Raw genomic sequence first — 27224 nt, 5'->3', positions numbered from 1 at the left:
GATATTGATAACCTGATGTTGTAAAATGTGCAGTACAACTATTGATTAGTAACATAAGGACGTCAACAAATAAAGACCGATTTGCAATTTATTTGTATTTACCAACCAGCCATTTATTTGAATTAATGAGTTGTCTGATTTGTTTGAACATCTTTTTAATTCCTTTCTCTCGCTTGTTTAAATCACAACTTTAATTTCGTTTTTTAATCTTCCTCAAATTTGTTTTCTTCTTCTGAATTCCAGCTTCACTGAGCAAGTCATATTTGAGCCATGCAGTCAGAGTTGGTATTCAAGCCGAATAGGTACAATTATTGTGAACCCTTACACAACTGAAATTCAAGGCAAAAATAATGTGCGGGTACAAAAAATAGAGTCTCAGACAACAAGATAAAATTGGCTTTAGCATGGCATTCGGTACTATTCTTATTATTATCCTTTAAAGAAAGAGACAGAAACAGACTGAAAGAAAGAGAGAGAGGGGGAGAGAGAGAGAGAGAGAGAGGGGGGAGAGAGAGAGGGGGGGGGGTATTGGAAAGAGAGAAGGATAAAGAGAGACAAAGGAAAATAAAATATAAAAAAGAAAGAAAGGAAGGAAGGAAGGAAGGAAGAAAGGAGAAAGAAAGAAACGGTAAAAGTTTACGTTACCCCGAAAACTTGGCTTGGTGCGGTCACATCCGGGGTGCCCTCGTTATTGATGATTTGGACGCTGAATCTGTCTTGGCTTGTGTGTCAGGCTCTGCGGATGATCTCCCGTGTTCGTCGGGGGTGTGGGTCCCCTGGCTGCCAGTCTCCTTCATGATTTCCCCTGGTAGTCATAAGATAGGTCACGTGATTAAACAGGGGATGTTGTTAAGATATTTTTGAGGTAGGACAAAAATGTATAGGCCTAAAGGGACAAAAAACGAGCACAGCGATAAAAACAGGATTTTTGTAGCTTCTCTCCTCCCCCCCCCTCTCATTCCTAAAAATTTGGAATGTTTGGCAGCTATGCTATTGCCCTCTATTGAATAAATCCATCAGTACAACATATAGACAGATTGCACAACATAGACAAACTGTTGGTCATTATTGATGTCAGGTGATACATACTAACAGGATGTTGTGTGAAAGATCTTTTTTTTTTGAAATATTTCCGAGGTAGGAAAATGGGGTAAAGGATTCGCCTCCTACCCCCTTGAACAAAACACAACGACAGAACACATGAAATTGTAACCCCCTCCCCCCCCCCCCCCCAACAAAAAACAACAACAATCCAAAATTGGTGATCACAGTATAAGTCAGATGATGACAAGACAATGTTCCAAGGAATTTATTTAAAAAATGAACACCCGCCCCTTCGTTGAAAAATTACTTAACAAAGGACACAGGGCAATATTTTTCTGTTGTTCTCTATCTACGGTGTGCCGACTGAGTTTCTTAAAGGGATCCGGTAACTTTGTCTTAGATCCTTTAGAAATAATCCTTGATTTAGCTCATGCTGCAATAATAATTATAAACCTTTAGGGTCTGTCAGGAACTCCATGACTTTTACAAGCCGATCGCCTGTCTGTTTATCAAGATATTAATGATTGGAATTACAAATTTTGAAAACCGTTCGCCAAACGGTTTTCATAACACGACAGTCTATTGGGAAAGCGAGTAAGGTAAAACCGGTCACTTAAAGATTTTTTTACTTTTTTGAGGCACTTCTTGATCATTTTGAAGCGCGATTTTTTTTAGAGCTTCAATATTATACCATATCACAGACACTGGCAACATGTAGGACCGTGTATCTCAGATTTAACATTGTTAAACGATCTCTTTAACGGGAAGGAGTCACTAGCCGTTTGTGCCTACCCACTACGAAGATCAAACTGATATCACAACCCCTGCTAAAGCATTATTGATATTCCCGTCTCGCAAATAGAGTTTAATAATCTTTTAATTTATTTTATTTCGCCAACATTCTAAATAGTAGTAATATATATCAGTTGCACTACATAGTCAAGTGCAAACATTAATAACATAAACGCGGATATCATTATTCTTGGAATTAAGGCCTTATGAAGTATATTGAGAATAATATTCCGGTGCCTCTTTGCGTCTTCATTGTCTGATTAGAACCTATAAGTAGTTGATTCCAGAGAATATATAGTTATATTGGAGTTTATCTATAAATAAATACCCTCGCTTTCTCTTCCGCTCAAGGTGCCATGCCATGAACTTAAAGCAGGAAACTCGGCACTGGGCGAGAGAAACATCCCCGATTTACTTCCTCAAATCCTAACAACATACTGGATCATCTGTCTCTACACGCGGTATCGAGTGGGTTGTTGTGAGAATAAATAGAAAGATATCTTATTCTACCGTGTATAGGATTGCAATGTATACTTTCCCCGGTGACGACTCAATCTGCAATACCCTATCTGCTGCAAGGGGCATCGATAAGGGGGGGGGGGGGGGTAATGGGTATAGGCTACCCCCAACCACATAAGACAGTTTTTGCCAGAAAATGTGTAAATGTGTAGTTGTAGCCATGTGAGCAAATCGAATAGGTTCTACTTGTTTCTTGTTCGAAAATGTTTATTGAAGTTGTTCTCACGATTGGTCTAACACTCAACCCCTCCCCCTCCCGCCCCCTTCCATCGGTTAATAAAACGGTCTGAAGATGCCTATGTGTACTGCATTGATGAATGTTTCATGTTTGACTGTATGGAGCATATGGATATGTTTATGTATTTCATATTTCACAAACAATGTCAGATGTCGACTTCTGTTGGCATGTTTCAGCAATGGCTTTCCTTCCAAGGCAATGAAGCTGGCACGAAATCTCAGAAAAAATGGTATTGAGCATGTTCGTATAGCTAAGGGTAGATTTGTCTTAGAATACCATTAAAACGTTGAACTTCAAGCCCCCCCCCCCCCCGCACCCTATTGAAAACTGGAATTCTCCGAAGAAAATCTACATTGGATGTTGTCTCCTTTCGTAAGTGCCCCAGACACACTTTGTTGGCCCCTCTCGACGACAACCCAAGGTCCTTTCACCTACGCGTGCCATGTTGATGGGCAGACCTAGGATGGGTGGGGCAGCAAGAGGGTACCACCAGTCACAGTGGCGTAGCGTGGATCCAGGCATGAAGGGGGCACCATTATTACTGGTGGGGGACTGGTCTTAACTCGGAGGATAAAATGCAACTGGACAAGGTTTTTTTGTAGTAAGAGGGAGAGTGTGGGAGGGGGTCGAAAAGTCTTGTTGTTTTAATACTCCATTTCCCCCTCCGCCCTCTTTTTCTCACTTTTCATTTAATATTTTTGGTAATTAATGGGGGGGGGGGGCACATGTACCGTACCCCCTTTTATATACACAACTTGGTACCACCTACATGTACAGTATACGGTTGATGACAGGGATGAAATACTCCCTTCGAATACCGATTAGCGATTAGTGAACTCAAAATAGTTACGCGATTGTGATAAAGGATTCAAGGAGAAACCCAATCTGGAGTGATTGTGAATTAGTAACCTAAATTTGTACATGTCATGCCCCAGAGAATGGGAGGTGAAAAACCTTACAAAAGAAAATGTTTTAATAAAAGGGGGTAACAAAGGGTATTCCGTACATCATTTGACATAAAATCAGTCAAGTTTTGATCAGGGGCAGTACTATGTGCCAACAAGAGAGAGAGAGAGAGAGAGAGAGAGAGAGAGAGAGAGAGAGAGAGAGAGAGAGAGAGAGAGAGAGAATAAAGATTCTACTCGCTCATTATTCCCCACCCTTCCGCGGACCCCTCTAATAGGAGGACCCCCTTCACGGAATTGCTAATAGGGGTACCATGAGGCGTGAAGGGGGTACTAACGAGGCAAACTAGGGGTACCAGGAGGCACACTGGGGTACCCTTAGGGGTACGCTGAGGCACCCTAGGGGCGATTGAGGGGGTGCGGGCTAGTCCTACCCTGGAAGGGTTGGGGGTATTGAGCCAAAGTCTTCGCGGGATCCCCACGAACAGTAGGGTATGTGGGGCACTCGGATTTTACCCAGAGGTTACAGATTCTCGGATGAAGATATAGACTCTCTGCAGAACGATTAAATTCATCAGTATGCCAATCGCAATTTAAGAATTTTTGCCAATCTGCAACTAATTTCTTAAAAACGCAAACCCGTCACCGGTCTTAAAGCATATCCTACTCATTTTCAATAAAGCATGTATGTGTATGCTTATTAAAGAAGCCCTATGAGTTATAACAATTAGAAAGTGATTATTGTATCGCATAAAGCTTTCCCAAACATATTCTTCTTTCTCTCTTCTTCTTCTTCTTCTACCTCTTTTTTTCTTTTTCTTCTTCTCCTCGCCATTGTTATCGTTACTGTCCATGTTCTTACTATCTTTTTATAGCTTGATTTATTCTCCAGCAATCCTTTTCCTTTGAAGATACGATAGATATCATGCAGATTTGCCTTTCATCCTGCACCCCCCCCCCCCCCCCACCTACCGACACGAACGATGCACCCTCATTTTTCTGGACCCACACTTCGCCATAGTTCATCATTATACTATTCATAAACACTAGTTTATGTATCAAAAGGGGCTGGATGGTGGGGGTGTGCTGCGAAGGAAATGTAACCCCTTCTCTGTACAAACTACTTCGGCCTTAGTATAAAAATAAAAATATCATAAATCATAAAAAGGATAAATGCATCTCTGTCCAACCCTCTCGCATCATATAGCGCGCTCTCGGATTGGGCCCCAAGATGTATTAAGTCATTTCTTTTGATTTGCTTTCTACCCTGGACTGAGGAGGGTCCTCTGTAATGAAGGGGGCCCATTCTGCTTGTAATTTGAGGTACTGTATGTCATAACTCAGTTTAGATTTTGAGGGTAGCTATGTGTTCTTGTACCTCCCATGATTGAAGGAGAAAGTGTGTGTTTTCTTGTTGAAGGTTAATGTTACTGATGTTGTTATTGTTTATTGTTATTCCAAGGGCAAGCTTGGATTACAATAGATAGGACTCTCTGTTTGTGAGTTGTATATGTTTCAGCCCTTTGTTAATGAGTTGGTAATTGTGTTCTTAAAATAAATAATGTGGACTTGATGCATCCTTCCTTTACCCCGTCCCTCTTTTCCCTTCTCTCTGTCTTCCTCAATCCATTCGCATGTAGACCTATAATGAATGTACTCTTTCGTTTTATGATTGTTTCATTTTTTAAAATCTGTTTCCTAAGGCTCACAAGATCCTTTGCTATTTGTGTTTAATAACTATTTAAAAGTTAAGACAACCCCTTTCATGCATAAGAAAAACGTTTGGCAATTCGAGAATAAAATATCTCTTATATGTTCTCTCAATAATCTGTACATATCTGTCATATTTATTTATTTATTATTTTATTTATGTATTTATTTGTCCATTCATTCATTCATTCATGCATTAAATAAATGATTGTTTGTTTGTTTAATTACCTTTTTTAAGATCTAGCGGCTGTGGACTCAGTCTATCAGGTTCTGCTGGAGTGGTGACCCCTTCTACAGCTTGTGAGGCACTTGTTTCGGATAGAAGGCTGGGGTCACTTATTTCAGTGTCGGCGCTTGAGAGTGATGTCTCGTCCTATCAAGAGAAATGGTGAAGAATGGTACAATTATAGCAATGTAAAAAGCCAACATTATATGCGAATTCAACGCCAATGTTTGGGTAAAGCTTTTGTTCAAAATCGGGTTTTTACAAGGAAATTAATCTGAGGTCTCAGTTTTCTTGTGTTAAACGTGACTTTAGACCAAGGCTCAGGTTAAACTGAATTAGAAGAGTGTGGGCAACAATCTCTGAATATCAAAATTGATCTCGTTGAGAGAGGAAAAGGACAATAAAGAAGCAAACACCAAACAGAAAACGATCGCAAATACTTTCGAAAATCCTACTCAAGTGCAATTTCAATTTACCATATTGTACATCTCATAGAATCATTTTTGGATCAATTAAGACTTCATTGTCCGTCCAAAATTGCAAGTCACTAAACAATTTCAAGAAACAATGTAAACAGTTCTCTAACATGCTTTAACAACTAGCCGTGCAATTCACGTGCGCCTCATGTATATATAGTTTATTCAAATGTATAAATGTTTTTATATATTGAGTTATATTGATGTTTTAATTTATGTTTCGTTTTTATGTTTTATGTTACTGTTTGTATCATGTGGAGGGCTCCGTTGGAAAGCAGTTTCTTTTAACTGAATCGGACTACCCTCCACTGTTTTATCAATTGTAATAAATAAAACATGAATAAATAAATAAATAAATAAATAAATAAATAAATAAAGCAAATGTTAAAAGGTGAAGTGCAAGGCTATTAAAATTGCCTTGGCTGTTTTTTAAAAACAGTTGCGAAAGTATTGGTCGTGGTGCTGTAAACATGATTACTTGGCATAAGTCTGTGATTATTGTGATGGGGCAAATTACTTCTGATTAGTTCATCAAAACAAAATGGTGTCTAACTCGTACCACAAATTCTGGGGAAATTTCATTCAATTGACTTTCAGCAGCTTGAGCTGAGCTCAGTATTGAGTGATCACGCTTTCGCGTCTCGGTGAGGCCCTTTCGCACCGTCCTGTGTTCATACAGTACAAGTAAATGTAATATTGGACAAAATAATAAATACATTGAATTGAATTGAATAGTGTCCCATTAGCATTTCATATTTTCATTTTATTGTTTTCCGAAAATTTTACAGGGCGTGTATTTTCAAAATATTCCAGTATTATACCCACATCCAATATAATAGCCATGATCGGGAATGAATATAATGAGGCTTAATGCTCATTATGGCGAATAAATTCCATTTCTTGTATTATGAGGGTTGTAACGAAGTATTACCCATATACAGGAATTACAGTACACAATATTTCAATACACGGATCTGTGTAAATGCCCCCTATATAGCTGTAGTAAACAATGATGAATGTATGGGCCTATACGCGTGTATAATGTTATGACAAAAGTTATTATTATCATAACTTGGAAAGCTCGATCATTACAATGAGATTGAATGGGAGCTGATGTACACCCTGTAGGCATCTTAAAGGTCATTAGCAGTGATGTCCCCCACCCCATATTTTCACCCCCCTCCCCCTCTCCCTCTCTTTCTCTCTCTCTCTCACATACACACACACACACACACACACACTCTCTCTTTCTCTCTCTGTCTCTCTGTCTGTCTCTCTCTCTCTCACTCCTCGTCCCTCGATCGTTCTACTTTTCATGCCCTTTTTCTTCCACTTCTTTAAGACGCCCTATGAGTTATAACACTTACACTATTTTGCACGGGATACAAGAGAATATAATGATTGTATCGCATAAAGCTTTCCTAAACATATTCTTCTTCTTTCTTTCTTATTCTCCTTCTCTGCATGTCTATCTATCTGTCGCGTCTCTTTCTGTGCCCCTTCTTTCTCTATTTCCTGTGTATTCCTGTGTATGTTTCCGTTTGTTGTCTTTCACTCTACCTCCTCCTCTTCTATAACTCTCTATTAATTTTGTTTGCATTTTTATCACACCCATTCATTCTTTTCATTCTCTATATCTATGCAATATTACAAGGATAACTGCATCAAACATTGTACATGTACTATTACGTATATCAAACTGAAAAATAGTGAGAAAACAATTGAAAGCAGTCACGAAATCCCTATAACAGTATACATCATGTACATAATAGCCTATGTTAGCACTTTAATGATTATCCACATCTTATGAAAGTGCAGCCCTACAAAACTGTACCCTGACCCATTTTATGTTCCTAAAAAAATAAAATTACAAAAATACAGATTGAGCATGATTATGAACAAAAGTGACCTCCAATAAGGATTTTATTTTATCAACGGGGCTTCATTTCAAAGTCATTGCTCGTCCTTTACCTTAGTAAAGTCATTGCTCGTGTGGTTCCTGTATATAAAAATGGTTCAAGTGAAAATGTTGCAAATTACAGACCCATATCAGTCTTGCCAATTTTCTCTAAAATTTTAGAAAAATGTATGTACAATAGATTATTTGATTTTATAAGCAAGTACAATATATTATCTTTGAACCAATATGGTTTCCGTCCTGGACATTCGACGTCATCGGCTCTTATTGATTTTGTTCACACTGTTGTTAATGCTCTTGATAACAAGAAATATATGATTGCAATGTTTTTAGATTTGAAGAAGGCTTTTGATACAGTAGATCACGCTATTTTATTACACAAACTTGAATTATATGGCATAAGAGGTATTGTACTTAAATTATTTGAAAGTTATTTATCAAATAGAAAACAATATGTTGAAATTTCTAAATGCAAATCACAGCAAGGGACTATCTCATGTGGGGTACCACAGGGTTCTATTTTAGGACCACTGTTGTTTCTTTTATTTATAAATGACCTTAGTAAAGTATCTAAATTATTACATTGTATTATGTTTGCTGACGACACCAGTCTGTTTTTATCCCATCCTAACTGTCAGGACTTACATAATCTATTCAATTCTGAACTTGAATTAATATCTGAGTGGTTTTATGCAAATAAAATGATAATCAATGTAGCAAAAACCAGCTATATTACTTTTAGTAATTTATTTATACCAGATTATCTTTCAATTAGAGTGTGCAATACAGATATTAAGTGTGTAACGTCAGTAAACTTTTTAGGCATTACAATAGATCATAAACTTACATGGAAAAATCACATTGATAGTCTGTGCAATAAGCTGGCAAAAAATATAGGAATAATGTATTGTTTAAGATCATTTCCAAAGGAGATTTTTAAAATGATTTATTATGAAATTGTATATCCGTACCTTAATTATGGTATTCTTGTCTGGGGTAATGCAAGTAATAATCACATTGATAGATTGTTTATTTTACAAAAACGTGCGATACGAAATATGTCTCATGCACCTTACCTTGCCCATACCAACCCTTTATTTATTGAATCAGGTGTTTTGAAATTTCATGATATGTATGTATTTCAGGTACTTATATTTATGTACTTATGTAACAATCACCTCTTGCCAGACTATATTAAAACATTCTTTCAGTTCAATAATGAATATCATGGATACAATACAAGAAATGCTAATGATTTTCATTTACCCAAACCAAGGCTCTCATCTTTTGAAAACTCAATATTATTTCAAGGACCCCAAATCTGGAACTCTCTTTCTTCAGATATTAAACAATCAGTTTCGTTAAATGTTTTTAAGTCAAAATCTTGGCACTTTATTTTAGACAGGTATTCACCAAGTTTGTTTGTTTAAATGTATAAGCATACCCCCCTCCCTTTATGTTGTTGTAAGTGATTTGTTATTTTTTGTAGCGTCCTTAGTGTATTATGTTACAGGGTCAGCTAATCACAAGGCTTGTTCCTTTCTTGCTGTCCCTCTCATACTTAATCCAAATGTATACTTTGTTATTAATTTTTCTTGTGAATTTTACCCTTTGTATCATGTTGATTTATGAATGTTTGCATGTGTTTTCTGGATTTTTATGAGCAAATAAATTGAAATTGAATTGAATTGATTTTAATTCGAATTCAATGTCAGTACAAAGTATAATGTAAAACGCTTTCCAAAGATACATACCAATAAATATTTGGTAGTTTTCAAAGGGGCTTCATTTCAAAGTCGTTTTAATTTGTATTTTTTATATATCAGTACATAGTAATACCATAAGGCGTTTTTCAAAGGTACATTGTACGAATAAATATTAGGATTTTGTATCAACGGGGCTTCATTTCAAAGTCGTTTTGATTTGTATTTTCTCTATATCAGTACATGGTATATTCGTGCTTTCCAAAGATACATACGAATAAATATTGGGTTCGTATAAGAACATGCTTGGGATGATGATTTCTACTTGATGGCGTTAAAAACAATTTTGTTCTCTCTCTCTCTCTCTCTCTCTCTCTCTCTCTCTCTTTCTTTTGTTGACAAGGGATGGATTCGGTGACCCTCCCCATCTCGATCGGGGCGGCCTCCACCAGGCTGGGGCCTCCCCGTGCCTCTGTGCTCGGCAGCTGCTCGCCTGCCGTTTGCTACCAAATAAGGTCGCCAGCGGCTGCACTGGGGTGAGGGGACAAGGGGGCCACTTCGAGGAGGCACGCTGCCTGCACCGCGCCAAAATTAAGAGGACATGAAAGTGACAGCAAGGTAGGGAGATAATAATTATGCAAACAGAGAGGGGATGATAGGGAAGGGGGTGAGAAAGAGGGAGAGATTATTGACGGAGGAGGGAGAGAGAGATATATATATATATATATAGAGAGAGAGAGAGAGAGAGAGAGAGATATAATATATATATATATATATATAGAGAGAGAGAGAGAGAGAGAGAGAGAGAGAGAGATGAATCTTAAACAAATAATTTTATGTCACGATAGATAAATAAGATTTTGAAAGCTTCCCCGAATAAGGAGAATGTTACAAGATTTTAGAAACAACTGTGTTCAGATTTAGAATAAAGTAAAATTGAAAGAGCAAATCAAGAATTTAAAAAAAAACGGCGGAAGAAAGTAAAAAGGTTAGATAACGAAGAGAAAGACAATGAGAGAGAAAAAAATAGGGGTAGATGAAAATAAGGAAAGTGAAAGAGGTAAATACAACACACAATAGAGAGAGAGAGAGAGAGAGAGAGAGAGAGAGAGAGAGAGAAAGAAAGAGAGAGAGAGAGGGGTAAGAGGGAGACAGAGAGAGACATAGAGAAAGATAGATAGAGGGGAAAGGGATAGAGCAAGAGAGAGAGAGAGAGAGAGAGAGAGAGAGAGAGAGAAAGAGGGGGGCGAATGAATGGAGGAGGGGCGAATAGCAGAGGTAACTTGTCCATGAGACTGACTTGTAGTGAATACTGACAAGGACTAACAGAAGACTCGTGAAGAACGTCGAGGACCTTGAGTCTCCCTCTATCTCTGTACACAGAGGGGCCTCAAGACGGGTTTGATGAGAAAACGAGATGGGCTGAGCGTGCATGAACCCTCAGCTTTCATCCAACACGAACAGGAGCGGTTGGGACTACGAGACCTCTTTTTTCTTCATTATGGACAAGCCCAACACAGTTCGTCCAAAATGTATCAGTGATTAGAGATCACATCTAAGATTTCAGTATATATGATGAATGTATCAAGCTGATAAGCCTTCTATAGCTTAAATTAAAAAAAAAAAAAAAAAAATATTTTCATGTCGATTTATGAACACAATATGAAACGCAGTTATAGATTTGAGGTTCAGATATCAGAACGCACTAATATTCCGTCCATTTTGACCACATGAATGTAGGCGCATTTATACTGTCAAATATAATTCTTGACCACAACATGGTTGACCATGGTCACACCCAGCGATCTGTTTACATATAGCCTCAATGTTGTGTAAGGCTTCACCGTCTTGTTTCCTATTTTCAGAGTTAAGCCATGTATAATCTCAACATCGGAGTTCGTGATTCAACAAACAAGATTTATTAAGATTTCAATGCAGACTTTCATATTGTTTATGGGATATTACATGGACAAAACAATGATCTATTTCTATTTTTTCTTCATTTCGTTTTGTTTTGTCCATCTACTTCACATATTAATAAGCTGTAAATAATCTTTTCTTGTTTTCTTTCTTAGATTGCAACAAAAATATAATATTTTGATGAAGAAGTGTACAATGATAATTTACTGATTGTTAATTGTATCACAAAATCCTAAAATGTGCAAGAATACAATATACAGTGCGTATTAAAACAAAAGTATACACACATTTTGGTAGATTTCCATTTAAAGAATTTAACCTGCTCAATCTTGAATTATATTTAATTTTAAAGAGTAACTAATCTTCTGTCTAATGATAATATATTTATAACTCAGCTGCCACGGTTGACTGACAGCACATTTTTTAAAACCCTGGTGCTCAGTCATCTGGGGCAGAAAAATCATGAATAGGGTATCATAGCACAGAAAACAAGTTATCTCTTTACCATGAAATAGATTTCAAGGTGACATTTATTATGACTTTTTAATAAACTAATTTTAATAAACTATCAAAATTGGGTATACTTATTAAAATACAGTAAAAGTTCAGAGGATTCTTAAACGAAATGATGCAACCTATTTTAGTAAGATAGTAAAAATGAAAGAATCAATCAATCAACAGTAAATATTTAAATAATAATACTAATAATAGTGGGTTCTTGTATAGCGCTCATGTCAGTCAGATTTGACCCTCCTGGCGCTCCCGGTTATTACCCTGGCTTTAGCACGGCTGCCATACGACGCTCTCGCATTTCAAGGAATAAATTCCTACCAGGTACCCATTTACTTCACCTGGGTGGAGTGTGGCAAATGTAGATCAATGTCTTGCCAAAGGACATTAGTGCGGCGGCGGGACTCGAACCGCGGACCTTGTGATCGACAGTCCGGCGACTTATCCACTCGACCACAACACCTCTACAAAAGGAAATACATACATGAATGAATAAAAAAATGAATTAATAATATTTTTTTAAAGCAGTTGATATACTCTTGGGCTCAAAAGCTACACGTTTACTGGCAAGACAATGCTTACACTATACGCGAAGCATGCTATAAGAAACGGGTTTCTAGACATACTCGACAAAAATTAAGCATTCCTGCTACTTTGAAGCTGAAAAGTAATTTACTCTGTCGAAAGTCGAAATTATTTTCCATGATGAGGTGGGTTATTTTTTCCACCTAATAAGACTTTTCTAAGACACCCTTGTCCTTCTCATGTATTCACCTTGCGGGTATATTGGCAAATTAACGGGTCTAGAAGGGCTACTATAATCATCAATCGTATTTCATCTTGCTTCTTGACTATTGAGTCAAGATTGTGCTTGTTTTAAAGGAAATGAGAATAACAGGGGGTGAAATCGCTCTCCCCTTCTCTTTCCCTCTCATTTAGTTCTCCTGAAGATGTTAGTGAGAGAGAGAGAGAGAGAGAAAGAGAGAGAGAGAGAGAGAGAGAGAGAGAGAGAGAGAGAGAGAGTTGGGTCTTCTAATTAGCGTGTTTGCGAACTAACAAAGGACCGTCTTTCTACCATCTCATCTCCTTGCGCCCTCGCAGAGTCTCGCTCAGTCTCCTGATTGACAATAAGATGATGTAGCCCATAGGGGGTGCAGAGCAAAGAGTGGGAGATTAGTACCGGGTTACGTAATCGCACTAATGATGCGGGGACTTGATGAGTTGAGATGAGATGAGCTCGGGTAAAGAGGAAGATGGTGATTTTCCGTGATGAGGTTTTCTTATTAGCAACTCCTTTCTTTTCCTTTTTTTTTGGCTGAAGATGTTTTGTGATGGCGATGGACATTGCCTTTTTCTCATAACACCAACGCTTCATTCTCTGACATTTCTTTGTTTTCTTACTTCTCCTTCTTAATTTTCCCCTTCCCCTCTTCTTCTTCTTCTTCTTCTTCTTCTTCTTCTTCTTCTTCTTCTTCTCCTCCTCCTCCTTCTTCTTCTCCTTCTACATCTGCTTTACTTCTTCTTCTTCTTCATCATCTTCTTCTTCTTCATCTACCTCGTCTTCTTCTTCTTCATCTTCGACACGGTTTTGATCCTGGTGCCTCACAGTTACGAGGCCATTGCTTGGCCACTGAACCATGACTGTACGCAGCTGGGGCTAGGGTACGTCGCCGCCCCCACTCAATATTTACATTTTTCTGAACCATACTCAGTTTATCATTAAAAAAACAAACTATAATATGTAGATATATTCAGTTTTGTAAAGGTCTTTAGAACTGCATTCACCCATCAGCATAACATGATTCATTTACAGTAAACACCGCTTGAACACCCACCCATGTTCAAAGTCTTTCAGTGGTAGTCGTGATGCGATTAGATGAGCAAAAAAATGTATACAAAAGAGGCCAAAACATACGAAAAGGTAAGATAGCCAGTTTACATGAAATGAAAAGAAACTATCCCCATTCCATGCTAAAAGATCTGGTCGGATTTACGCAATTACAATAATTAATTACAAGATAATATTTCCATGTACCATCATCAATGGCTGATAATTTGTTATTCTTTCTATTAATTATCACATGCGACATTGGACTCTCATGAAGTGTTATTAATATCATTATGTTTTAATGTCTTTAACACCTATTAACTATAATTCTCCGGAATATCAATTTGGATTAAGAGAGATGGTCGCTCAGCGGCTGTGATGGAGCTGGGCGGGAAAGGATTATTAACAAATGATTCGAGAGTCGATGTTCATTGAGCTTGTCGTCTGTATATAGAGAGGGCGTTGACCTGTTATTTTCATCCATGGTTAAAAAACCCTACTGGCTCTCAACTAACGATAATACCAATTACAAGAAGAAGAAGATGGAAAAGAAGAAGAAGAATGTGGAAAAGAAGGAGAAGAAGAAGAAGAAGAAGAAGAAGAAGAAGAAGAAGAAGAAGAAGAAGATGATGAAGAAGAAGAAGAAGAATATGGAAAAGAAGAAGAAAAAGAAGAAGTAGAAGTAGAAGAAGAAGAAGAAGAAGAAGAAGAAGAAGAAGAAGAAGAAGAAGAAGAAGAAAAGGAAGTGAACAGGTCACTTCTTGGGGGGCATTCTCTTACCCCTCTCCATCTTCTTATTCCCGTACTTGCCCCTGTTTTATCCACCGTCTGCTCTTGTACTCGTCATGGTATCAGTAATACCCCTCTCTTCTTTCTCTAAATCTGTCTTTCTCACTTCTTTATCCCTCCAACTTCCTCTCTCTCCCTCTTTCCCCTCTCTCTCCATCTCTCTCTCTCTCATCCCCTCTCCCTTCATCTATCTCTCCCTATCTTCCTAATATATTGCGATGCGTGATATCATAAAAAATGCAGCAATCCCTTTTTATGATGGGCGTTCGCCCAGCGCATATCAACATGGTCGTAGCACGGCGGGCTTTTTCCTTACCCATACAGCGGGATCGAGACATAATAGGAGAGGAAAGGGGAAAAAACGCGGTGGAAAAAAAGCGAGGGGAAATAACGAGGGGGAAGAAGCGAGGAAAAAGAGTGAGGGAGTAGGAGAGAGGGTAAAAGCTATCAGGGACACGGGTTATAGTCCTTAGAGCGAAAATACAAGAGCACAAAAGGGTGGCGAGGGTATGGAAAAAGAAAGAGAGTCAGAGAGGAAGCGAGCGCATCATTCCAACATCGGCTTAAAACGAGGACGCGGGTTAGGTGAAAAGGGAATTGATGTACATCGCTATTGATACAGGGGCCCCTGGATGGTTGCTGGTGAGAGAGACACCGCTGCCACGGAGACGGGGGCGAGGGCATTGTCGAAAGGGAACTAATATAATATGAAAAGGGCATATACTTTGCGTCGCCCGCCGCTCATTCTCCCCCGGTCTTTTGTACGTAGCCATACAGCACAGGGGTGTACACGAGATCAACATTGCGCTGCTTGTGGTGAGCATTTTCCCCTCTCGCAGAGTGGGGGAATAGTAGTTTACTATCTTACGTAGACGTAGAGACAGTCGTTTTTTAAAAGGTAGCGCTGATGAGGAGCTAAGCATCAGGATTTGTATTACCATATAGAAAAGACTAGCAAAGAGGATTAAGGCTAATGGCGGGCAGATGTAGACACAGAAAAGTATTTAAGAGAGATGGAGGGAGACAGAGGAGGAAAGGAAAGAAAAGGGGATAATAATTACAAGGACTGGTTGTGATAAAACAAATCAAGAGAGAACCTGGTTTATATGCTATGATGACTTCTAGGCAGCTTTTAAGCTGTTAAATTATTTGTATATATCAAAATAAGTTTTCCGTTCGTCTTCCGTAGATGTAAAAGAACTGAACTTGACAATTGTTTCCATCTCTCTCTCTCTCTCTCTCTCTCTCTTCTTTATTTCTTCTTCTACTCTTGCATCTTTTTTTAATTTTCCCTCTCTCTCTCTCTTCTCTCTTTTGTCTTATTCTTCTCTTGCGTTTCTCTGTAATTGACTCTCTCTTTCTTTCTCTCTCTCTCTCTCTCTCTTCTTTTTTTCCTTCTTCTTCTCTTGCATCTCTCTGTAATTGTCCCTCTCTTTCTCTTTCTCTCTCTTTCTCTACCTGCCAAGCCCTTTTCCCGTTCTCCACTCTTCTTGTTACCCTCTCCCTATCTTCATTCCATTCTCTCTCGTTTATTATCATTATCTCTCTGACTCACTTTGCCCCTCTCTCATAACTTTCTCTCTCTCTCTCTCTCTCTCTCTCTCTCTCTCTCTCTCTCTCCCCCCCTCACTCTCACCAGTTAATCTCCTCCCTACATGTCTCGATTCCCCATAATTAACTCCCCTTCTTACCCTCCCTCTCTTTCTCTTTCTTCCTCTGTTTCGCACCCCACACTATTCTGTAACTATATCTTGTCCGTGCTTGTTGTCCAGTATTTTTTACTGACCATTAATCTAAGGTCGAAGTCAAAAGGCAGGAAGTACAATATACCTCGAAATCGATCAAAGTACGATTCATTTAATGTTCATCTGTTTATAAGAGCCCAATGGAAACAACCTGCATGTCAGCTTTATCCTGTGAAAGTATACCATACCCTCCCTCTCTCTCTCTCTCTCTCACACACATACACACACACACACACACACACTCCCTCCTTTCCCTTTGTCCTATATCTTCCCTCTCTGTTACAAATTATGTTTAATTTGAATGTACTATGCTTGAGGAACAAACACAAATACAATACAATCATTTTAAGATGATAAAATATAATAGTTGTTTTCAAAGATTTAAAAATATTCTTAATGAAAGGTTTGTTTAGTTTTTAGAATGACAATGGGTAATGAAAATTCCAACATCTCGTACTTATCTAATGTAGCACTCCGAAATATGGTGAACCACTGCAAGCATGTGAACTGAAAATATGACATTCGTAATCGTAAATATGAAAGACAGATACAGTTAGGCCCATGTTACCTATTTTTTTTTCAACTGCAAATATTTGAGCATTGCACTGTATTCTTCGTTTTAAAAAAAACAGAAAAACAGACAAACCTTGATTTGAAGTACAAGAATACGTTATACGAGATAATAATGTGTTTGAAAGAAATGGTCTGTCAGATAATAAACCAGTTTTGAACTTTTTTATTTTGTCCAATAACCTGAAACGTAACACGGTAAAAGATGGGATTTTTGTTATGAGATGCATTGCCACATTTGAACACTAAAATATAAAACAACAATAAAACTGCATAAAATATAATAATCCCTTGATTCGCCGCCATAATTTGATCTGAGTATAACTTGAATCTCAAATAATTGATCTCACGTGTCACACAGACACAGTGGATTATCAGATAGCAATGAACAACGACAGTCAATGTCTTACCTTCTCAATAATTTTACGCTCATCAAAATCCATCACTAAAATCGTTTGAGGAAATTCACCGCAAAGATGAACGAATCTGTAAGAAATGGCGGTCTCTAGTAGTTTGTCTTGCGAAACAAAGGATAAAGTCCCAAATTGTTAACACAAGGAAATATCTTCAAGTCCGAACCCGCCAAATGTTTTCATCTTGTCTATAATAATAATAATAATAATAATACTCAGTTTTTATATAGCGCTTATTACAATCACTAAGCGCTTCCAAACATGAGGAGATTATTACCCCGGCTTTAGCTGTGCTGCCATTACGGCGCTTTAGCATTTCCCCTCCCCCGGAACGACATGGAATCTTCCTCGATTTAAATTAAGGTGAAGACCCCCCATTGGTCTCTCTTTATCAGTCCTCCATGTCTTAACGATAATCCTTATCCTTTGCTAATCTATAATCCTGCCGGTGAGGGCAAGCGTCTGAGCTGGCTGCCAGGTTCATTTCAAAACAATAGTCTTCGCATCTCGCCTTCCCTGCATGCAAAGCTTAGCAACTCGAATCGCGGACGCGTTCCACGTGCCAAGATCGCGTGATGGCCGACGCCAACGGGACGTCTAAAAGCGTTTAACCCGTTGGCTATTGCGTTCTCTAATCTCCATAGGCTTTCCACGGGAGCCGCGCGGTTCGAGTAGGGAATGGATTAAGAGCGTCATCTCACGGGGATTTAAGAGCTGCCAGCGAGGGGTGGGCGGTGATGTCAACGAAAACGGGGATGAATGAATCAGGAAGAAAGTAGAACATTGTTAGAAAGGTGATACCTATCGACGCTGAGCTCAGTGATAAGCACATTGTATCGCACGTGATTGTGTGTCACCGATTTTGGGATCACGTGCGACAAATTGGTTAGGCTGAGCTTTTTAATCTCGGATAAAGTTCAAAGTGAATTAAAAGACAACAAAAAGTACTCCTACATACCAGTCGAGTAAGTTCCATCAACATGACACCCCTTTTTGTATTCGGTTGACAATGTCTTGGATTATTGTGTTTGTGCATGTGCCGAATGTGATTTGGGGGGTTTTGGAGCGGGGTGGAGCAAATTTTATAGGCGTATAATAATACCATCGAATATGTCCCCATTGTCCACCGAGTCTGGTATTGTATCACGTGATTCCATTAAGAATTGCCAAGGGAAGCACTCTTTGTAAACGAAACGAAAATTGCCTTGATATTATTTCAAAAATCGGGCGATACAGGTCTCAATATCAAAATATTACACTGTCTACCGACCAGACAAAAGGATCAGGGGTGCAACTCGTCACCCCTTGAAATTGGCCCGACACCCTTTGACACCCAGCAACGGGGCACAGCAGGGCGTGGTAGGATATGCACTCGGTGAACATCTGTTCCATATTAAATACTGGACCAGCTGGAATATTGCCCCCGATTCCCTAGCCAAGGCAAATTTAAAACCTGTTCTTATTATCATATCATACCCGTATTGCCTCTCTCTCTCTCTCTCTCTCTCTCTCTCTCTCTTTACAAACATTATACGCTTGAATTGCAATACGTCGGCTGCCCGCAATAACGCCGTTACTGTCATCGACAATAATTATAATCCATATAAATTGTAGCTTTTAGGGCCTTATTGCGGGCAGCCGACGGACTACATGTATGTTCAGTGTGTCTATGCACTTACAAATGTAAATGCACAGGGACCTTTCTTGGTAAAGAAGTACATGGATTCTACCTAAAAGAAAGAACCACTCTGTCACAATAAAACGAGGAATGAAATGCTCATCATGACGATTCATTATTGGGAATAAGAAGGGTAAACTGTAAAGACCTAGAAAAGAGCCCTCATAGAAAAAAAGAACGAGGGGAAGAAAATCAGGAACGCATTACGCATTAAAAATCTCGATTCTATTGACCCATACACTTTCCATATGAAAGCTGACAGTAGCATCATGCTCGACCCCTGTTCTTACCTCCCCCGGTTTTGCATTCAAAGATTATGGTCACGTAATTTTAAGCATTCGTATAAATGAAACTGTAACACCATCGCAAAGTCTTGAAATCGAGAAAGTGCAATTTTAATGCCATAATGTACCATACATGTAGATGTCATGTTCGTGTATTACGTAATGGGTCATTGATTTCGTGCTGTCGCAGAATTTTGTAGCCAAATCAGTTCTTTTAAAACGCCAAATAATACATTTTGAATGTGGGCGTGCTTGAGTGTTGGACTGGTGCGTCCCCCCCCCCCCAAAAAAAAGGTGTGCATTTTACTACCACGGTAGTGTCTCTCTATCTACATCCACAAGGCAACAGACAGTCGAACGTGACTTCCGGTTTAATGACCTCTGGGTCGTGATTCCTCCTCAATACTGTCCCTGAAAACGAGTGCATGGGTAAAGATGTTCGTTCTGTTTACTATGGACATGATCAACATAACTTTTTCCTTGGAGAGTTGTCTCCCATTTCTTTCTCATTCTTACGTTCCTAACTTGTGTCTATAACATTACTTACATCCCCTTTTTCAAGTTCGTCTCCCGCTCCCTTTCTTCTTCCGTTTAAAAAAAATATTTTCGCCTTTCGATTAGAGGGGAGCGCCCCCACCTCCGTAGCTACGTGACTTGTCTTGGACGTTAACCCTTTCGCTCCCATATGAGACATGGACTTTAATCATGTCGATGTTGTTCAATACCAAAAGATATAGTTCGTTCAACATTTACATTATTTGCTATGTAGTACATCAGTCAGTCTATGTTGCACTTGGATTTTAAATCTTACTTAACCACCCCCCTCCCCCCCCCCCCTTAACAAAACTGACTTCAGCCAACATGTTCGGTTGAGGCAATGATAGGTGTAGATATCCGTTGAGCTGTAAATCGTTTTGGTTTTAAAGCAATACGTGGATATACAATTACAGAGAAGTCTCCGGGAACAATTCTGATTCGTACATTTCGTTTTCAGTTTCAGAGGAAACGTTAACTTTCTACCAGCAGAAATTACTTTTCTAATTATATCTGTTTGAGTAATTGGGCAACGATGGATGCGACCGTTTTCATTTCCTTGTATGATACGCTTTGTATGACTGTAGATTTTGCTTTGGTACTCTCAAGCGAGGGTGACGACACAATGCTCAACTGCGAATGTTCTACAGTAACATAATTCCAACTTCAAGCCTGGACCAAACTGTATACTAAACCTTAACCTAAAACGTAATTGCTAAAATAACCCTAATCCGATCCAATTTTTGGAATAAAGCCTGGTGCAAGAATCACCGAACAAAGTCTCTATAACTCTAAACCTAAAGTATCCTAAAACACATCTGCGACCCTAACCATGATTCTAGGTTTGACGAAATAAAGCCCTGATAAAATGGCATTAACCCTAACCCTAACTATAACCATAAAACCTAACCTATGTCCCGTTATGAGATATACATCCTGTTCATTGTTCCCAGAAAGTGAAAGTTCAAACGTCTAAAAGTGGGAAGTCTGTCGTCGTTTGGTAGACAAAAGTCCTACACAAGTAAGACGAAAATCCTTTGCAACAAATTTTACCAGTTTTAAAGTATTAATTCCAAGTATTTGGGGTATAATTATAGTCCTCTAAGTGTTCTTCAAGGGATTTTGCTTTCATGGATATATCCTGTACATGATTATCCTATTACATTCCGTATTGTTGACAATTTGATGAAGTGCTTACAATTTTTAATGGCTACATGTTTTTTGTCCTAGTTGGGTGATTAAAATATGTAAAATTACCAATTCCGTATGACAAATACTCGGGTAAATGAAAAGTAAAGACAAAGTTTGATTCTAATACAGTAACTGGGCAATTACCACTTTGATCTGAGGAGAATTATGTTTGGACTTGTCCGGAGGTAGGCTTAGTTGTCGGGGGGGGGGGTGTCCAAAAAGGGGCAATTTACTTTTTACCAGAATGATTCGTAAAATATTCTTTTAAAACAGGGATGTAGAGAACCGGAGCCGATTAGAAAGGCTCAAGGGAGAAAGGTATAAGGAGGGAAAGGTAGAAAACGAGAGAGACAGAGAAAGAGAGAGAGAGAGAGAAGGATCGAGATTTTAAAAAATACAAATAATACAGAGTGAAAAGTGGTGAAGATAGAGAGACAGAGAGAGTGGGGGTGAAGAAACAGACATAGCGCGAGCGAGACAGAGAAGGAAGAGAAAGAGAGATGATGGGTAGGTGGTAGAAAAATTACTATAACTTATGAGGAGACTAAGTACTTTTCGGCACCCAAAACATATCTACATGCATACAGGTATAGGCCCTACAAGGTACATGTCTATAAAATGTACACGTAGAGACCAGGGACCTATACTACCATGTATAGACCCTCTCATGATTGTAAGCGGCTATATACATCAGGGTGCTGGCATAGCAACCCGAAGTCTGTACTCTATCCATATCTGTCTCTCTATTCATATCTCAATGACAATGCAGCTATGACCTTGCTCGTTTGCCAATATTTTTTGCCTGATCGATTTCCACTCTACCTCACACAGGTTTACAGACTTCCGAAGACCCATTCAACGTCTCCACGTGAGGTACGTATATAAAAATGGCATTGGATCATTAATGTTTCGGTAATCCCCCAAGGTTACATCTTATGACCATTCGTATTCAGTTGTGGTTAATGACCCTTATTCAGTGGTCATCATTCAAACACGTGTCTGTGGTAACGCACGTACACCGACACTGGAAATTATCCAGTATACTGTAGACATCAATGTATTCGAATCAAGTTTTAACTGACGCTGCAAAGACGCAGCATAGACGCATACGTCAATGTAGAAGCCACGTCATAATGATGGAATAGGGACATGATATTGCCTTTCTCAAGCATTCAACGCTTTTTTTTGTTTGTTAATAAATCAAAACAAGAGGGAACGAAAAAAAACAGCACTAGTTGAAATATCTATAAAATATTGTTTAGGAGAACTAATATAGTACCAAACATGCCAAAAGTAGTATTCTAAAAAGTTGACGTCGGTCTCTCGAAAATGATTTGTGTGCTGGGAAGAGTGCTTGAAAAAGGAGATGAGGGGTAATTAAAGTTAAGATGCTAATATCATTGAGGTCATATAATATCATATACAACCCCGTTCTAGCTGAAGGCCCTCGTACCAAATAGGCGGGTCGGAGAGAAAACGTACTCGATTCGTTTAGCTTCCCTGCTATGAGTGAGGAGCTGTGGTAATTCTTGATATGAGAAATGGTACATTTAAACATTTCACAGGAGTACACTTATTGTACTTATTGTAAGAAATGTACCCTATACGCTATTACAAATAATAACAATAACAATGATGATAATAATAATATTAATACTAATTATTATATCATTAAGATGATGATAAAAGTAATAATAATGCGATAAATTCTGGAAGGACTTTTTTTTCTTCCTGTACTTCCCCAAATATATGTAGAAAAAGGTCTGATATCGTTCACATGAAATTAAATACGATGATTGATAATATTTAAGTCGTCTTTCCCTAACATAGCAACAATGTACATGCAATGTTTAAGTTTACTGCTTTTGTCAATGATGTATAATGCCTCTTTGCTGTAGTTATATACTGATTTGTACTCAGTCATTGGCGTCATTGTAGTCAAACATTGCAAAGATAATCTTTCTGGAAATGCAATACAACGCAAGCATATGGCAGGGGTACATGACTATAGGCCTACAGCTCGTTATGATGAGAGCGGTTAATACTCTACTTATTTTGATGATGTCTGCCCTATGCTGATACCATGGCGTGCAGCAGGTACCCCTCTATTCGGAGCCTCTTCCCACTTTACAATCCCTCCACCGAACATGGCGCGATCCTCATTAGAGAGAGGGGGCCTTCGAAGCTCGTTTTCCACCGCATGGGGCGCTTGTTTGTGCTCGTCGACGGTGAGTTGTTTGGCGTGATGACGGCGCAGGGGTAATGGGTTGGGGGAAGGGTAAAGGGGTGAAGAGGGCTGGGGGTAATGGAGGTGGAGTGGGGTAAAGGGAGGAGGGGTAACATGGTAATGGTGGTAAGGTTAGTAAAACGTTGAACAAATATTGGAGACGGGCTGGGGTAAAGGGAGTGGGTAATAGAGGAGGGTTATAGAGGGGTTGGGGTGGGGGTAATGAATGGCGAAAGGTTGGATGGAGTAAAGGGGTGTATATGGGAAATGAGATGAAGGGTAATGGAGGTAGGGTAGGATAAAATGGTGAAAGGGTGTTGGAGTTGGGTTAATGGAGGTGGGTGGGGGTGTGGGCGAAGACGTACTCGAGATATACTGTAGTCATAAATTACCTTTGCCACAAATCTGCGGCCCCGCTCATGGACACCCACCCCTTCTCCCGTACAATGAAAACCCATGACCTTCCAGACACTATAGCCATCAGGTCGTTCGGCTTCGGATCACGGATTGACAAACTACCCTTGATGATAATCGCTGGAGACAAATCTTCGCCTTAGTAAATCCTTTATAACTAATTCATTGAAAATATACCGAAATAGCAAAAAATGTTAATTTTAATGATCTTCAAAAAATTTACGGGGATTCTGCGAAAGAGTGATAGGGAATTATGATTAAATCATTGTTGGAGTTAATGATACCGTATTGTGTTTTCTGGATGTTATCCATCATGACGATAATACATATTTTATCATTCCAAAAAGAACCTGTCGATACATTGAATAATAAACTTTTTTTAAAGGGGTTCTGTTTAAAACCACGTCTAACAATATTGTCACCCTAGATATTCTACGCAAATCGTGAACAAAATAGCTATTATGGCCGTCATAGTTATGCTTCGCTTCCGCGTGTATCAGACGAGACCACTATCAAAACTACACGGCACTCTGTAACCCCTTGTTATAATAACCCCATATTTATTCCACCATATTGCGATATGGAATATGGAGGGGAAAAATCCAGTAGGTCCCCAACGATCGAGAAAGACCACTCCCAGTATCTCTCTCTCTCTCTCTCTCTCTCCTTCGTACCCGCCACCACGACACCGCTGCCAGCCAGTCAGTGTATGTGATGTATATGATAAACCCCTCTACCAGAAACTAATTATAATATTCTCCTCTTTAGGGGTCTGTAGATACCCTGGTAGTGTACATACTGTGCCCGGTCTGCCTATAAAAAAGAACGTTTTCTTACCCGCATAAATCCACCGGAGCTGACACCCATCTACCCTCGCCTCTCTGTCTCTCTCTCTCTCTCCCTCCTTTTCTCTTCAACTCTCTCTCTCTATCTCTACCTCTCTAAATCTCTTCATAATTCTCTCTCTTTCTCTCTCTCTCTCTTCCTCTCCACTCTCTCTCCATCTCTTTCTATCCTCCTCCCCCTCTCTCTCTCTCTCTTTCTGGTTCCAATACGTTGGGTGGTGGGTTAAATTCAAACGTCACATAGGTTCTAAAGAGGTCCCTAGGGTATTCATATATCGTCGTTTTCCTATTTTAAAAGTGATGTCGGTTATAAAGGTGAATAAAACTTGATCCAGGCTTCGTAATACACCCTCATCATATACATGTAGTCATTTTAAACAAACATGGATAGAAAATATTTCTACGTTAAAGTTTTCAATCTAATTCCGCCTTTTTGTTTTGTTTAATTTTTGAAATATTTTAATATCTTTGTGGTATCTAGGTGGTAGGGGGGAGGTTGGCGGACCTTCCTCCGAAATAAGTCGCGACTTACCACAATAAAACAAATATACTAAATTTGATTTTAATTCCAAAGGTGAAATTTATAAACAGATACCTAAATTATCTAATGCCTAATGCCATAATCGCGTAAAAGTTTATTCTTCGACGTTGAGCCAATTTCCCTTTTGGCTGTTATTTCAATACAATTATATAATCCTTTATGTTTAAAGTGGAGTTTTATTCACAGGCGTTCTCTTTCTTCTTCTTCTTCTTCTTCTTCTTCTTCTTCTTCTTCTTCTTCTTCTTCTTCTCCTTCTTCCCCTCCTCCTTCTTCTTCTTCTTCTTCCCCTCCTTCTCCTTCTTCTTCCCCTCCTTCTCCTTCTTCTCCTCCTCCTCCTCCTTCTTCTTCCCCTCATCCTTCTTCTTCTTCTTCTTCTTCTTCTTCTTCTTCTTCTTCTTTTTCTTCATCTTCTTCTTCTTCTTCTTCTTCTTCTTCTTCTTCCTTTTCTTCTTCTTCTTCATCTTCATCATCTTCTTCTTCTTCTTCTATTACTGCTACTACTACTACTACTATTTCTTGTTCTTCTCCTCCTCCTCCACCACCTCCTCCTCCTCCTCCTCCATCTTTTTCCTCTTCTCGCTATTTCTTCTTTATTTTCCTCCTGCCTTTCTTCTTTACTTATTTCCGTCTTTCTTCATGTTTTAATGTGCGCCCATGGGGCTTAAGCAATACTGTCAATAGTCGGACCTGTTGAAAATCACGAAGTCATAATGCAATTACATTGTACTTAAGGGCCTTAAATAGGAACATAGCATGCTATATTTATATGTATTACGCTTGAATATATCGTGTTCATTAGGAACAATTTTAACTTTGTGGAAAAGTCGATTGTTTTGTATATCTTTTGATTTATCTATATTTATGTTAATAGTGTGACTGTAAGTTTGGTCCACAGTTCAACGGTAACACCTGTTAGCGCATGAGCTTAAAAGTGTAATGTTGATGAACGTTTGGTGTGAAGAATTTGTTGCAGCTGTATGAGAATGTAGCAAGCGTTGAAATGATTTTATTTTATAATTTTAGTCACTTTATCACGTTTCCGTCATCCCTCGTGATGACTGCTATACCAGTTCTTATTTCCCTCGGCGAATCGATGAACACGTGTGTGTTTACAACTCGTACCACTTGTCTTGTATGCTTGGCGCCAGAAGGGCGTTAACGCTGTGTTAAAGGATATGAGTTAACGCCCTCATGACTCCCAGTGGTCATTTATCGTAGCTGCAAGTCACAGAAAGGCAACAGTGATCGCAAATTAAAAGAAATAAACATTATAATAGTAGTAACAACAACAATAATGGTACTATTACTACTTTTCCTACAACTACTACTACTACTACTACTACTAATAATAATAATAATAATAATAATACCACCACCACTACCACTACTACTACTTCTACTACTACTACTTCTACTGCTTCTACTTCTACTAACAGTAATAATGATAATAATAAAGCTAATAATTCAAAGTCAGCGTCAATTCATAAAATTGCACTTGAAGAGTCTACAAAATGTTGCAGTTGCTTTCTTCACGCGATATTGGAAAATAAGTATGTGGTTTATCTTCTGCGAGTACCCATTGTTATATAGAAAGCAATCATAAAAGCCCTATATCCTTTTGAAAAACCAAACGGCCCTTCACAAATCGAAATGGCTACCAGTAGTATCATACCTTCACTCATCTTCGGCTCCGGTACCGGCCTCGGTTCCACGGTGATTTGCATAATCATCACGTGCCTGTATGGACGACCTCTACTGCCAATTTGTTATTAAGACCGATATCCATGCAGAGTACCCGTATATAGACCCTTATAACTTATCGTCATAATTACTATCTCTCATATTTCTCTCTCTTTCTCTCTCTCTCATTTGGCGCGGCACCAGATGGTGCGGGCACACCATGGGTGCAAATACTGGCGCGCAGACTCCAACCCAACCCTTCGTAACTCCAATCGAAATGGCTGTTAGGACTGTAGTCGATTCACTATGGGGTGGGTCCTGGATTGGGTTATTGGGTGGGTCCAGGATTGGGTTATAGGGGTGGGGCAATTTCGAAATCTTACAAGATGTTACAAATTAAGGTATATTGATTGGATTCCCGGGGGGGGGGGGGGCGGGGGTAGACTTGCCATTGATGTACCTCACTACACATTTTAGTTGGCGATAACACTATTTTTGTCCTTTTTCTGAATACACAAAGTCCC

The 27224-nt window shown here is 39.0% G+C and overlaps 1 protein-coding gene across 1 annotated transcript in view; it reads right to left on the bottom strand.

Annotated features, from left to right (window-relative positions):
* Nucleotides 1-668: 668 nt before the first annotated feature.
* Nucleotides 669-27224, bottom strand: part of LOC105447177 (nucleolar protein 4-like) — an 81655-nt gene continuing 55099 nt past the window's right edge. Inside the window, exons 4-5 of the mRNA XM_030983555.1 lie at nucleotides 5437-5581; nucleotides 669-805 (exon numbers count right to left, since the gene is read on the bottom strand). Coding sequence (XP_030839415.1) covers nucleotides 669-805; nucleotides 5437-5581 — 282 coding nt within the window. The remainder of the gene's footprint in view (nucleotides 806-5436; nucleotides 5582-27224) is intronic.

The sequence above is a fragment of the Strongylocentrotus purpuratus genome, unplaced genomic scaffold, assembly GCF_000002235.5.
Source record: "Strongylocentrotus purpuratus isolate Spur 01 unplaced genomic scaffold, Spur_5.0 spur5_scaffold_13, whole genome shotgun sequence".
Lineage (NCBI taxonomy): Eukaryota > Metazoa > Echinodermata > Echinoidea > Camarodonta > Strongylocentrotidae > Strongylocentrotus > Strongylocentrotus purpuratus.
This window is presented reverse-complemented; position numbering and strand designations above follow the sequence as displayed.